The sequence below is a fragment of the Sceloporus occidentalis genome, unplaced genomic scaffold (assembly GCF_023333645.1).
Source record: "Sceloporus occidentalis isolate IW3139 unplaced genomic scaffold, rSceOcc1.0.p SCAF_2, whole genome shotgun sequence".
Classification (NCBI taxonomy): domain Eukaryota; kingdom Metazoa; phylum Chordata; class Lepidosauria; order Squamata; family Phrynosomatidae; genus Sceloporus; species Sceloporus occidentalis.
Genome location: NW_028316982.1, coordinates 268,552,984 through 268,565,962, shown reverse-complemented (window position 1 = coordinate 268,565,962; position 12,979 = coordinate 268,552,984). Strand labels below are relative to the sequence as shown.

The window sequence follows — 12,979 nt, the reverse complement described above, 5'->3', positions numbered from 1 at the left end:
AGAGCTACAGTAACCAGCAGCAAAGATAAATGCAGATAGATCATAATGAACTAAAGTTTCACACTGTAATCACACTTGCTGAAGTTTTGCAGTTCAAGGTGAGGTGGGCCTCCAGTAGAAGAGAGTGAGTCAATGGGAAGTCGAAGGCTTCCATGGCTGGCATCCATAGTTTTTTGTGGGTTTTTTGTGCTTTGTGGGTCAAATTTCAATGAAACAACCAAGGAGGCCCTGCATGTGTTTCTCTCTTCCTTTGTTATTGATGCAGTGGCAAAGTTTGTTATGGTCCATGCAGTTTTGAAAAATTTTGTCATGTTTGTTATATCCTATCTTTAAACTAAAATACTTGTGAGGGGCAACTGGGGGCAAGGCATAATTCAGTATGAATAATAACATAATAAAAATCACCTCCCTCCAGATTACTGCAATGGGAACAAAGCTGCAGCGAATATAGCATCAAAGTAGTACATGCTCTGGGGCTAAGCCTGGAGTGAAGCCCCTCAGCTGGTGTTACATTGTAACTCCTAGTCCTATCCAGTATAGCCAATGGTGAGGAACACTGGGTGTTGCAGTCCAATATCTGGAGAATCACATAATTTCAATCCATGATCTAGACATATTTTTAAAATGATAGCATTGGATTTCTGCAGAAAGAGTTGCAAAGAGAAGGGATGACGACTGCAAGGCTTGTCCACTATGTTTAATTGGGCAGCAGTGCTGTGAGAAAAGCCTACAATGACATTCTTTGTGTATCAGCAGGCTAATATGGAGGTAGACCTTAACTGAAGCTACTCCAATCCAAGCAAGTGAATGTCTTTAAATGCCAACACTTTGAACTGTACCCAGACATGGATAAGAAGGCACAATAGCTCTTTTGAGGACTATGAAGAGATGGTACTATTGTACAGTCCCATTTTGTAATCTTGTAAAAATTATAAATGTCATTTACACTCTGAAGCTAAATTCAAAGATAGCCATGTTAGTCTGTAGAATTATTATGTAAAGGGTATGTACAAACTGGGACTTGGAGCACCTTTGAGACTAACTGAAAGAAAGAAGTTGGCAGCATGAGCTCTTGTAGGCCTAAGTCGTATGTCCTCAGATGCATTTGGACTCAGCATTTGGATTCACCACTTGCATCTGAGGAAGTAGACTTAAGTGTAGGAAAGCTCATGCTGCCAACTTCTTTCTTCCAGGTGCTACAAAAATCTCTCTGAAGCTAAGGTAGGCACACTTTGAGTCCCCACTGTGCTCCCCTACCTCCCAATACTGCTCCCCAGATTGCACTCCCTTTGCACTCTGGGGATGCAGTTGGCTGTTCTTCTGCACTCTCCTGTCTTAGATCTTTGGGCAGTGCACTATTTTGAAAATGAAGGGGCAGTGCAGGCTTTTAATGGTCCCCCCCCACTCCCAAAATATTGGGCATGAGGTGGGGTGAATATGACATTGAGATTTTGGTGTTACCACCAGCACTTGCCCACCCCTGATCACCCCAACCATCAAGCACAGTGAAGCATCAGACTGCATATGCTATGAGAGGGGGCTTAGAGCTATCCAGTGTTGGGAACTAGCGGAGTTTTTATCCCTGTGTGCTGGGGTCTGGCACCATATTTGTGTCCATTGACTAGGACTGTTGCATGCTTTTCTGGAAACTCACTGTGGATTGGCAGCTCATGAATTGGAAATGGCCTGAGGACTGCCACTTTGAGTAGCATTGGTGTATATTATTTAGCCTGCCCTCAGATGTCTCCCATTGCCATTGCTGAAGCAAGGTTCAGGTGCCAGTCCAGTCTGTTTCTGGATGTGGAATGGAATGGTGTGTGTATGTGTTGTTTTCTCCTTTTATGTCACAGAATATCTCTCACTCTTTGTCTTGCAGCAAGTTACAACCTTCCAGATGTTTGTGGACTGCACCTCCAGTCAGTCCTAACCAGCATAGCCAATAGTGGGGGGATTTCAAAGGGGAGAGGCCATATAGCAATTGGACCAGGCAGCCAGTTGTCCTGGGTTGTTGAAATGTTCTCCTACTGACTTTCAGATGTGGTTATATTTGATGTTAGGGTCATATCAACTTGCTGTCTTTTGTAGAAATGGAGTTGTTTGTCCCATGCAAGTAGGAGATGGGAATTATTGTCAGGGAATGGCATGGATTATGCTGGTGGCTGAGTAGTGAGTGATAGCATTGGGTCACACAGTGGTCTTGCTTCTGATAGATGGCTGGGTCACTTTAATATTATTGGTTTGGGTTTCAAGAACCGTCTTGCTTCTTGAAGCTCATACTTCTGTGTCTAATGCTCTCATATCATTCAACAGTATTTCAACTGAAAGGCATCGAGCTGAAGTACGGAGGGCAGTAAATGATGAGCGACTGACAACAATTGCACATAAGTAAGTCAGAGGTCTTACAGTCAGCCCTCTGTATCTACTGATTTTTTATCCATGGATTCAAGCCTCTACGATTTGAAAATATTTTGAAAATATATAAATTCCCCAAAGTAAGCCTTGATTTTGCCATTTTATATAAGGGACACCATTTTACCATGCCACTGTATTTAATGGGACCTGAGCAGCCACCAATTTTGATATCCATGGGGGGAGGGTCCTGGAACCAAACCTCACTGGATACCAAGGGCCCACTATAATAAAGACTTTAAAACTGTATCACACATCTATCATTGGGTGTCTTTTTTTTTAATGATTTGGGTTTACAGCCTGACAGTAAAATGTTGCACTGGTATAGCAAACTGAAGTATTTAAACTGACATTCAGAAAATCCATGGTCAAAATTCCAGCCAGTGTTGAAGCTCAGGGAGTGACTTTGGGCAATCAGTTTCAACATGTCCTATCTGTCAGGGTTGCAAAGAAACAAAAGGAATAAGTGGGGAGAACCATATATAGGAGTTTGAGTTTGTTGGAGAAACAGTGGGAGGATGCTTGGCACTTAAGGGCTGTGTGTTTCTCTTCAGTATGTCTGGGCCAAACAGCTCTTCTGAATGGTCTATCGAAGGACGAAGGCTGGTTCCTCTGATGCCACGGCTGGTTCCTCAGACGGCTTTTACAGTTACGGCAAATGCAGTTGCTAATGCAGCTCTCCAGCACAACGCCTCCCTCCCTTCCCCTGCTGAAACGGGAAGCAAGGAAGGTGAGGGTATGTTGGCCATTCTCTCGTTCAGTCTTTGGGAGTGGGAGGATGATGGTTGTTATGTGTGAGAGAAATACTGCTTAAACCTTAAACGAGGCATGGAAATCATGCAACATTCCGGATATCATAGAATCATGGAAGGACTTGTGTAAGGGCCATATCTTTCAACCCACTGTTATGCAGGAATACATAACTAAAGCACTCCTGAAAGATTCTAATTTAACTTCTTGTTTAAATTTTCTGGTTGAGGTTCAAATCAAGGCTTCTACCTTAAGCCCTCCCAGGGGTGGCGGACCTATTAGAATGGTCCACCCTCGAAGACTGATGGAACCCAAAAGGTTCCAAGAAGCCCTAGAGGGGTATATGGCTGGAACTGACAGTGACTCTGTTGATGCCCTGACTAACATCTGGGATATAGATCTCTCTAGGGCTAGACACAATATCGCTCCCAAGCGTCCTTTCCGGCCTGCTTCCAAAAAACAACCCTGGTATACAGAAGACCTCAGGGAAAGGAAGCGGGCTGTGCAACGACTAGAGCGCAACTGGCGAAGATGCCAGCACTTAGCCAGCAAGGCACTCCTAGAGTCTCATTTGAAGGCCTACGGAGTGGCAATAGGTGCAGCAAAGCATTCGTTCTATGCTGCATGTATTGCGTCCGCGGAGTCGCGTCCAGCAGAGCTGTTGAGGGTAGTGAGGGAGCTAACACATCTGCCCCCCTCCCTGAACCCTATTTTAGAACCATCTAAAGCCTGTTGTGGCAAATTTAACAACTTCTTCGCGGATAAAATCTCTCGGATAAGAGCTGATCTCGATGCCAGTATTTCTTCAGAATCTATTAGAGAGGTGTCCAGAGCTTCCGTGGCCCCTGTTATACTGGATCACTTTGAGTTTGTTAGTACTGAGGAAGTGGACAAGATCCTTCGATGTGTTAGGAGGACGACATGCTCTCTCGATCCCTGTCCCTCATGGCTGGCGGTTCAGGGGTGGATGCGGTGCTAACTATGTTGCACCGCATAATTAATACATCTCTAATAGAGGGACAATTTCCATCTAAATTAAAATTAGCAGTGGTTAAACCCCTGCTTAAAAAACCCTCCTTAGACCCCCTGACTTATAATAACTACCGGCCTATATCGCTGCTGCCATTTTTGGGGAAGGTGATCGAGAGAGCGGTCACCTTCCAGCTTCAATCGATCTTGGATGAAACGGATTTTCTGGACCCATTTCAAACCAGCTTCCAGGCGGGCTATGGAGTTGAGACTGCCATGGTCGCCTTAGTTGATGATCTCCGTCTGGGCATGGACAGGGGAAGCGTGTCCCTGTTAGTGCTTTTGGACATCTCAGCGGCTTTCGATACCATTGACCATGGTATCCTTCTGGAACACCTGGGGGAGTTAGGTGTCGGGGGCACTGCGCTCCAGTGGTTCTGTTCCTACCTCTCGGGTAGATTCCAGATGGTGCAGCTGGGGGACGTTTGTTCCGATAAGAGGGCGCTTACATCTGGCGTCCCTCAAGGAGCCATTCTGTCCCCCATGCTAGTCAACATTTACATGAAACCGCTGGGAGAAATCATCCGGAGACACGGGGTGCGGTGTTATCAGTAAGCTGATGACACCCAAATATGCTTCTCTGTGTTCCCGACTGATGCAGTAACTAGGAATGGCATCTCTCCTCTAAATGCCTGCCTGGAGTCGGTAATGGGTTGGATGAGGGAAAACAAACTCAGTGTGAATCCAGAGAAAACGGAAGTACTGGTGATAGGCTCCCTGGGTCCGGGTGGTGAGATTTGCCACCCAGTCCTGAACGGGGTCACGCTCCCCTTGAAGGACTCGGTCTGCAGCTTGGGAGTGCTCCTGGGCTCGTCGCTCCAGCTGTCATTTCAGGTGGATGCGATGGTCAGGAGCGCTTGTTATCAGCTTCGGCTGATACGCCAGCTGCGTCCCTACCTGGACCGGAAGGACCTTGAAACTGTAGTACATGATCTGGTAACCTCTCGATTGGATTTCTGCAATGCGCTCTACATGGGGCAACCCTTGTACCAAACCCGGAAGCTACAGTTAGTGCAGAATATGGCAGCGAGATTGGTCGCTGGTTGTTCCAGGTCTGACCATATAACACTTGAAAGATCTTAATTGGCTGCCTATTCGCTTCCGGGCTCAATACAAGGTGTTGGTAATGACCTATAAAGCCCTAAATGGCTTGGCCCAGGATACTTGGAGGACCGCCTCTCCCCATAAAATCTGCCCCGCACACTCAGGTCAACAGGGATGAAATTGTTGGAGGTCCCAGCAACATGCTATGTGAGGACCTCACAGAGTGCATTCTCTATTGTGGCCCCCAGATCTTGGAATAGTCTCCCAGATGAGCTCCGCTCCACCACATCTTTAGCTCTTTTTAAAAAGAACCTGAAGACATATTTCTTTTCCCAAGCCTTCCCACTGTGAAAAATCATTTTTTTCCTTTACCTCTCTTCATTGATGACCCAGGAATGTATATATCGACTTCCCCTTCTATCTGGCCCTTTTGTTGCTGGTATCATTGTGTTGTTTTTAATGCTGTTTTTAATTGACTTTATTGGAATATTTTTTATATATAATTGTTCGCCGTTTCGATCAAAATTTTGGAAAAGCGGGTTACAAATAAACTATATTATTATTATTATTATTATTATTATTATTATTAAAGACCTCCACAGAGGATCAGTTCACCCTTCAAGCCTGCCTCTTCCACTGTCAAGTAACTCTTAAAAATAAATCAAAATCAATGAATTCTTCCTGTTGTTTAGGTGGAATATCTTTTCTTGTCATTTGAATCCATTGATTTTCTGTGTGTGGAGCAACAGAAAATAAACTCCTCCATCTTCTGCATGACATTTTCATGTTTTTAAGTATGGCTATCATATCAGTTCTCTCTTCTCCAAGCTAAACCTACCCAGCTCTCTAAGCTATTCCTTATAGGGCTTATTTTACTTTGCTGTGAACATGTTCTCACTTATCAATGTCCTTCTTGTTTGTTGGGCTCCAGGTTCCAGCATGCCTCACCATTGGTTGTGCTGGTGTGACTTGTACTCTAGCAACATCTGGAGGGCACATAATGTCATTCCCTCCCTTGCCAAGTATACCAAATCTGCACATCATGCCACTGTTTGAAAATGCCAGCCCAGAGTGCTGAATTTTACTCTTTTGATTAAGACAATATCTTCATACCACCCAGACTCTTAAACCTGGCAGAATCATGGTCAAAGCTGACATCTAGCTTGTATTGAGTCTTGACCAAGTGCTCTTTGGTAGTCACCCTCAACATTGCAAACCGTGCCAGACAACTAGATGCAGGAGCAGCCATTTTATTTTCCCACAGTACTTTCTGTGGGGGGAGTAAAATGATAAATCCTAGATACTCGATCTTATTGAAGAGGTGGGATAATAATAATAATAATAATAATAATAATAATACTTACTTGCTTGCTTAAAAATGGGTAGACAACATTATAGGCCTCAGCAGTGCTTCTTTGGAAGCAAACCCAATCTCAGTGCTTCTTTGGTAGCAAACCAAATCTCCATCACAATTCAAAATTTCCAGAGAAAATGAGGTTTGGCACAATTATCTGACACAATTATGAATAACAGCTTGAAGTAAGTGTGTTTGTGTAATCCATGTTAGAACTAATCCAAGTTTTCATAGGATCATCCTAGATGCCATTCTCATCTTAATGTGTTTGACTCTGGTGTTGAATGACTGCAAAGCACCATCTTCACACATGTTGGCTTTAAAAGCAGAATGTTTAAAGAGTAGACTCATGGCTTTTAAATTGTCTCAGGACTGTGAATTCTATACAACAAGGTTTAATAATGTGTGCCTCTCCAGATGTTGGGCTGCAACTCCCTATCAGTCATAACCAGCAAAGCCATTGAAGAAGGATGATGGAACTGTTCCCAAATGACAACTGGATAACCACAGGTTTTCCTATCTAGTTCATGTAACAGGCTCTGCCTTCTCTTTCTCTGCAGTGGTGGTTTGCTATTCCTACACAAGTACCACCTCAACCCCAACATCCACCCCAGTCCCAAGTGGCAGTGTCGCCACAGTGAAGTCCCCCAGGCCTGCCAGTCCAGCTTCCAATGTTGTAGTCCTGCCAAGTGGAAGTGCCGTTTATGTCAAAAGTAAGTGAACTATTGGGGAAAAATGGAAACTTAGAGATTAGGCTTTGAAAGGCTTGAACAGAGCACTCAGTGGAGTTGAGTGCTTGGAACAGCAAACACCACATCTTTTTGAAACTCGCTTTGCATTTACTGCTGGACAAAGTTAAAGGAATACTGTGAACAGAATAATGTATGCAAAAGGGATGGGGTATTTGAGCAATAAATAAAAGGAACCACTCGAAAGGCAGTAGTGTTTTTTTCCTTCTCAGGGGAGTTATTTCATTCTCCGTGTTGTTTCTGCCTGCAGACTGAGGTCCAAAACACACTGCAGAAATAATCCACTTTGAGATCACTTTAACTGCCCTGGCTCAGTGCTAGGGAATTCTGGGAACTGTAGTTTTGTGAGATATTTAGCCTTCTCTGTGAGAGAGCCCTGGTGCCACAATAAACTACAGTTCCCAGGATTGAGTGGGGGGTGTAATTAACAGAGTTTGGGAGAGCAAGTGTGATATAGTGGTTTAGGTGTTGGACAAGAAGTCTGGAACCACAGTTGGAACTCCTTGACCATGGAACCACACTAGGTGACTTTGGGCAAGTCTCACTCTCTTGGCCTCAGAGGAAGGTAATGGCAAACCTTGTTTGAACAAATCTTGCCAAGAAATCCCTGTGATAGGTTTAGTGTGGTCATTAGTAATAAAATAACTTGGAAGCACACAACTAGCATTTGGGCAACTCTGTGACTTTCTCAAGTGTGATAAAGCTGGGTGGCACACAAAGCTACAAAACTTAGTTGTGTCTATGAATGTTTCATTGCAGGTGTGAGCTGCTCAGACGATGATGAGAAGCCCCGAAAGAGGCGCCGCACTAACTCCTCAAGCTCCTCCCCTGTCCTCCTGAAAGAGGTCCCGAAGGCTGTCACGCCCGTCACCAAGACCATCACGGTGCCTGTCAGTGGTAGCCCCAAGATGAGCAGCATCATGCAGAGTATTGCCAATTCCTTGCCGCCCCACATGTCCCCTGTGAAGATCACCTTTACCAAGCCATCTACACAGACCACCAACACAACAACCCAGAAGGTTGGGTCATGGTTGGGTTGTATTTCTCTCTCTCTCTTTCTCCCTGGAGAATTCATTATGTGTATGTACAGTAAAGGTGGGCCCTCTTCCTTTCTGTAATCTATTAAGTAAAAACCAGGGGAAGAGAATAGTTTTGGGGGGATTGTGGCTGGGGCTTATGGGAGTTGGAGTCCAGCACTGTTTGGAAGACCACAGGTTTTCCACTACTGTCTGAGAATTTATTTATTTATATCCAGTCTTTCTTTCAATTTGGAATCCAAGTTGACTCACAACACTGATTAAAACAAAATGCAGCTGAAGAAACCATGGGCCGGTCATGTATCTACAGACCTGACACTGCTTCTTAGCCAGTCATATGGGGCTAGCTAATGCAGAAGCAGTTGAGAATGAGGGCAGTGCTACATGGATCAGCTATGTCTTCATTCTGTTTGGGTGAACAGTTGTGGTGCATTCTGGAGCCGGTCTCTGGAAGCAGTGACAAGGGGAGGGGGAGTGAGCACTGTAGCAAGCCCCCAGATGTGATGAACAAAGGTTTTTATTGTTCATTTTTTCAGGTGATCATTGTTACCACCTCTCCCAGTTCAACGTTTGTCCCCAACATCCTCTCCAAGTCTCACAATTATGCCGCTGTCACCAAACTTGTCCCAACATCTGTCATTGCCTCAACCACCCAGAAGCAACCAGTGGTTATAACAGCGTCTCAGTCCTCTCTGGTTAGCAGCAGTACCAGTACCACCACCAGCGCCACTACTGGGACCTGTTCCACTCCTTCCTCCATTCCCAGCACAGTGGCTGTGACCACTGTGGTATCTTCAACACCATCAGTGGTTATGTCAACAGTAGCACAGGGTGAGTTGTTGGCTGTTGTTAAGAGGAGCTTCACTCAGTGTTGTGTTTGGAATATGTTTGGAATGCAAAAAATCCTAGTTTCAGTCTCTCTGGTGTCAGAAATTAAAGTCCAGCCATGAGAATTGGGTAAGAACATATGATCATATCCAAGGCCTTCCATAGATGGGCATGGAGAACATGTGACAGCCCAGTCCAGTGATGAAGGATGATGGAAGATGAAATCCAGCAATACTTGAAATACATTCTCCATCCCTACTTTGACAAGAGATACTGGATTTGAATGCTGCAGTTTGCACTGTACCAATTTCTTGGCACCCCTCCCTACTCTAGCCCAGACAGTATGTTGCTATTATTGTCTTTAATTATATCCCACCTTTTTCCCCAAGATTGGGACTGAAGGTGGCTTACAAATTAAATTGATTACAATATAATTGAAAATAAACAAAAGTCAACTTTAAGATAGAAATTAAAATTAGTTGGATTAGTAGAATTAATTTAATAACCATATTAAAATAATGTAAATCGTAGACTTTAGAAAAAGATGCAAAACACTAATTTTTAAAACAATTCAGCAACCTTTTATAGCCCCCCCCTTTTTTTTAAACCTTCAGCTCTAAAAGTCTCAAAAAAAGTATTTCCTTACCAATGAAAGAAGAGCAAGGATGAAGCCATTCTTGCTTTACTGGGGAGGGCATTCTAAAGTCTAGGGGCAGCCATCAAGAAAGCCCTCCTGTGTCCCCACCAGTTGTACCTGTAAAGATGATGGGATAGAAAGAAGGGCCTCCCCTGCAAATCTCAGGTTCTGGGCAGGTTCATAGTAGGAAATACAATCTGTCAAAAACACATGAACCCATACAAGGTACCATAAGCTTGGTTTGGTTTACTGTGGCCCAAAACACATGCATATTAGAAGTCTGTATCTGGGATTTCCTAATAACCTAGTCTTGTAAGTTCAAACCAAGGCTTTTTCAGCAGAGCCGAAGCTTCTGGATAAGGCCAACTCCCACACAGCGGATGGTGTTGACAGGAGTTGTAGATAGGAGGCGCGTAAAGTTCCCTTCTCTGAAGAAGGACATTTTATGCAAGAATACCAACAAGCCACAGGTGTTGCCAATGTACTGGAGACTTACTGGTTGTCCAGCAGTTAACAGGAGTCTAGAGGGAAAATATAATGGGCAGCAGCATGTATGATGAGTTTGGAAAAAGTGTTGTGGCCACCATTGAAGGCAGACTGCTTTGGGGACAACACTTAGCCTCCTCCTGCCTTCTCTCTTTCAGGTGTCTGTACGTCAGCTATCAAAGTTGCATCTTCCAGGCTGCCTTCACCCAAGAGCCTGGTGGCAACGCCAACCCAGATACTAGCACAGTTTCCCAAGCAGCAACAGCAACAGCAGCAGCAACCGTCCCCCAAACCACAGCTACAGCAGCAGGCACAGCAACAACAGCAGCAGCTAACCCAGGCCTTGCCCATCACACAGCAGCAACCCCCAACTCCTCATCAACAACAGCAGCCCCCAACCCCACAACAGTCTCCCCTCCCGCCAGGCATTAAACCTACCATCCAGATCAAACAGGAATCAGGTACTGCTAAATGGATGGTGCTGGCCAGGAGCAAAATCTGAACTCAGTCACAGGGGCAGTGCAGGCAGGAGTGACACTCAGTGAAATAGATTGGAGGTAGATTTAGGATGGATTGGCAGCATAGTTTCTTGATGAAATGTGTCCATTAGGAGTGTTGCTGTAAGAAGCTGTGGTCATGGTGCCTAGCTTAAATGGATTGACAAAAATATTATCCCTCATCTTTTCTTCCATGTGCTTGCCCACAGTAGTTAGCCATGACAGCAAAAAGGAACCTCCAGGTTCCAAGGTAGTGTACCTCTGAATGCCAGGTGATAGAGGGGATCTGTTTTCTTTCCATCAGAACTCATGATAGCATTTCAAGGCGTGCATCCAGAAAGGAGATATTACATGTTCACAGTTGCATACATTTTGGGACATGGGTGTTGACATAATTCCTGGCAGTGATAAGTCTCTTGAGCATTATGTTTTTCATGGGAGGAAGTTGGTGAGATTGGTTGATAGGGAAGAGCATTTTATGATCCTTTTGTGTCTTAATGGATAGATGTGGGCTTAGAGGAGGATTTATCTTACTTCTTAAAACATGGACCTCCTTTTGGAACTTTCTTTCCTAGGTGTGAAAATAATCACTCAGCAAGTTCAGCCCAGCAAAATCCTGCCCAAACCAGTCACTGCAACCTTGCCCAGCAGTAGCAATTCCCCTATCATGGTGGTGAGCAGTAATGGGACCATCATGACAACCAAACTGGTCACAGCCCCTGCTGGTAAGTACATTTTATCTGCGTCTGGGAGAGGAGGGAGTGTTTAATCCCACAAAACAAGTTTTCATGCTGTACAGCAGAGGTAATGAAATACACAGGAGTTCCCTTTTGGTTTGTTTGAATTCCTCTCCATCTATTTTAAGCAGTAACCCAATGGTAAATTGGAAGAAGTGGGTCTGCTCATCCCCTAACTGCTGGCCTGATTCTTCAGTTAACATGATGGAAAGGAGGTTCACATCTAGCCTCCCTGATATTCTTAGTTTCTACATGAAGAGATTTTTGTTGTTACCTGCCAGTTACCACCTTGGAGATGTGTGACTACTGGCTACTGAAACTGAGCTTGCCCAAATCTGTGCTTTGTGTTTGCACTGCTTCCCTTGCACACACACTGGCTGAAGTGCTGCATATCTCCACAAATGTTTCAGTTATTTGTTCCACTGATGTCTGTTGTCCTCCTTTCCCCCCTCCATCAGGGACTCAGGCGACTTACACTCGTCCAGCAGTAAGCCCGTCCATAGGGACACGCATGACAGGCACTCCAGGTGCCACCTATGTGAAAACTACTAGTGGCAGCATCATCACGGTTGTCCCCAAATCTCTGGCCACACTGGGGGGCAAAATCATCAGCAGTAACATTGTTTCTGGTAGGTAGACATGTTTCTGATTTTTATCTCAAAAATAAAATGGCTTAAATGGTGAAGCTATGAACTGGAATGTCCCTGGTTCAAATGTGAGGAAAGCCTTGTTTTGTATCTCAAAAGCCATAGTTGTAATAAGAGGCAGTTGAATGAATGAAGCCACAGCTTGGTTGTAGTTTGCACTACTATACCCATTCGGTTACTGCAGGGATGTGAGTTAATGCAGTTCTTCATATGCTGGACCACATATCCCAATAGTCATAGGCAGTGGAGCCCCTACAGTGAGGAATTCTGGAGGTTGCAATCCAACAACACGTGGAAGGCCACATAGAGTAAAACCTCCTTTTCAGTTTGTTGACAATTTGAGAAAGGAATATATATATAGATAAAGCCTGCTATGGGAGGACTACAAGAGCACTGGAGAAAGGTAGCTGGCTTAAATGGTGAAGCTATGAACTGCAATGTGTCTGGTTCAAATGTGAGGAAAGCCTTTTTTGTCTTCGTGCCATCTTCCCATTTGCAGCAAGATGGGTGATCACACTTGCCTACTTTGCAAGGTTGTCATAAATGGATGGGTAAACAAAGTGACCCTTATACTCCATGTAGTCTAAGGCTGCTTTTGTGGCCCCAGCCTCTTTGGACTCGCATAGACATTCTTTTTCTAGCAAAAAACACTTTTTCTTTGACAGTCTAGCCTCTTTTTTTTTCTAGCTTCTTTGGGCTCTTAGACACATTTTCATTCTTCACTTGGAAGTTTCCAGCAGCACCCTGTTTTAAGGGCCCTGCTTTGTTGTTTAAA

At 44.4% G+C, this 12,979-nt stretch overlaps 1 protein-coding gene across 10 annotated transcripts in view; it reads left to right on the top strand.

Annotated features, from left to right (window-relative positions):
- The window catches only part of EMSY (EMSY transcriptional repressor, BRCA2 interacting), a 55,002-nt gene that overhangs the window by 15,672 nt on the left and 26,351 nt on the right, over positions 1–12,979 (top strand). For 7 of the 10 annotated variants that reach the window (XR_016280283.1, XM_089513010.1, XM_089513008.1 and 4 more), the window contains 8 exons: positions 2,311–2,385; positions 2,964–3,145; positions 7,147–7,299; positions 8,095–8,354; positions 8,909–9,203; positions 10,482–10,784; positions 11,396–11,545; positions 12,016–12,186. Coding sequence is in view for 9 of the 10 variants with exons in the window: in XM_089513010.1 (XP_089369136.1) it covers positions 2,311–2,385; positions 2,964–3,145; positions 7,147–7,299; positions 8,095–8,354; positions 8,909–9,203; positions 10,482–10,784; positions 11,396–11,545; positions 12,016–12,186 (1,589 nt within the window). In the remaining variant the exon portion in view is untranslated. The remainder of the gene's footprint in view (positions 1–2,310; positions 2,386–2,963; positions 3,146–7,146; positions 7,300–8,094; positions 8,355–8,908; positions 9,204–10,481; positions 10,785–11,395; positions 11,546–12,015; positions 12,187–12,979) is intronic. The other 3 variants (XM_089513006.1, XM_089513012.1, XM_089513011.1) reach the window with 2 other exon arrangements.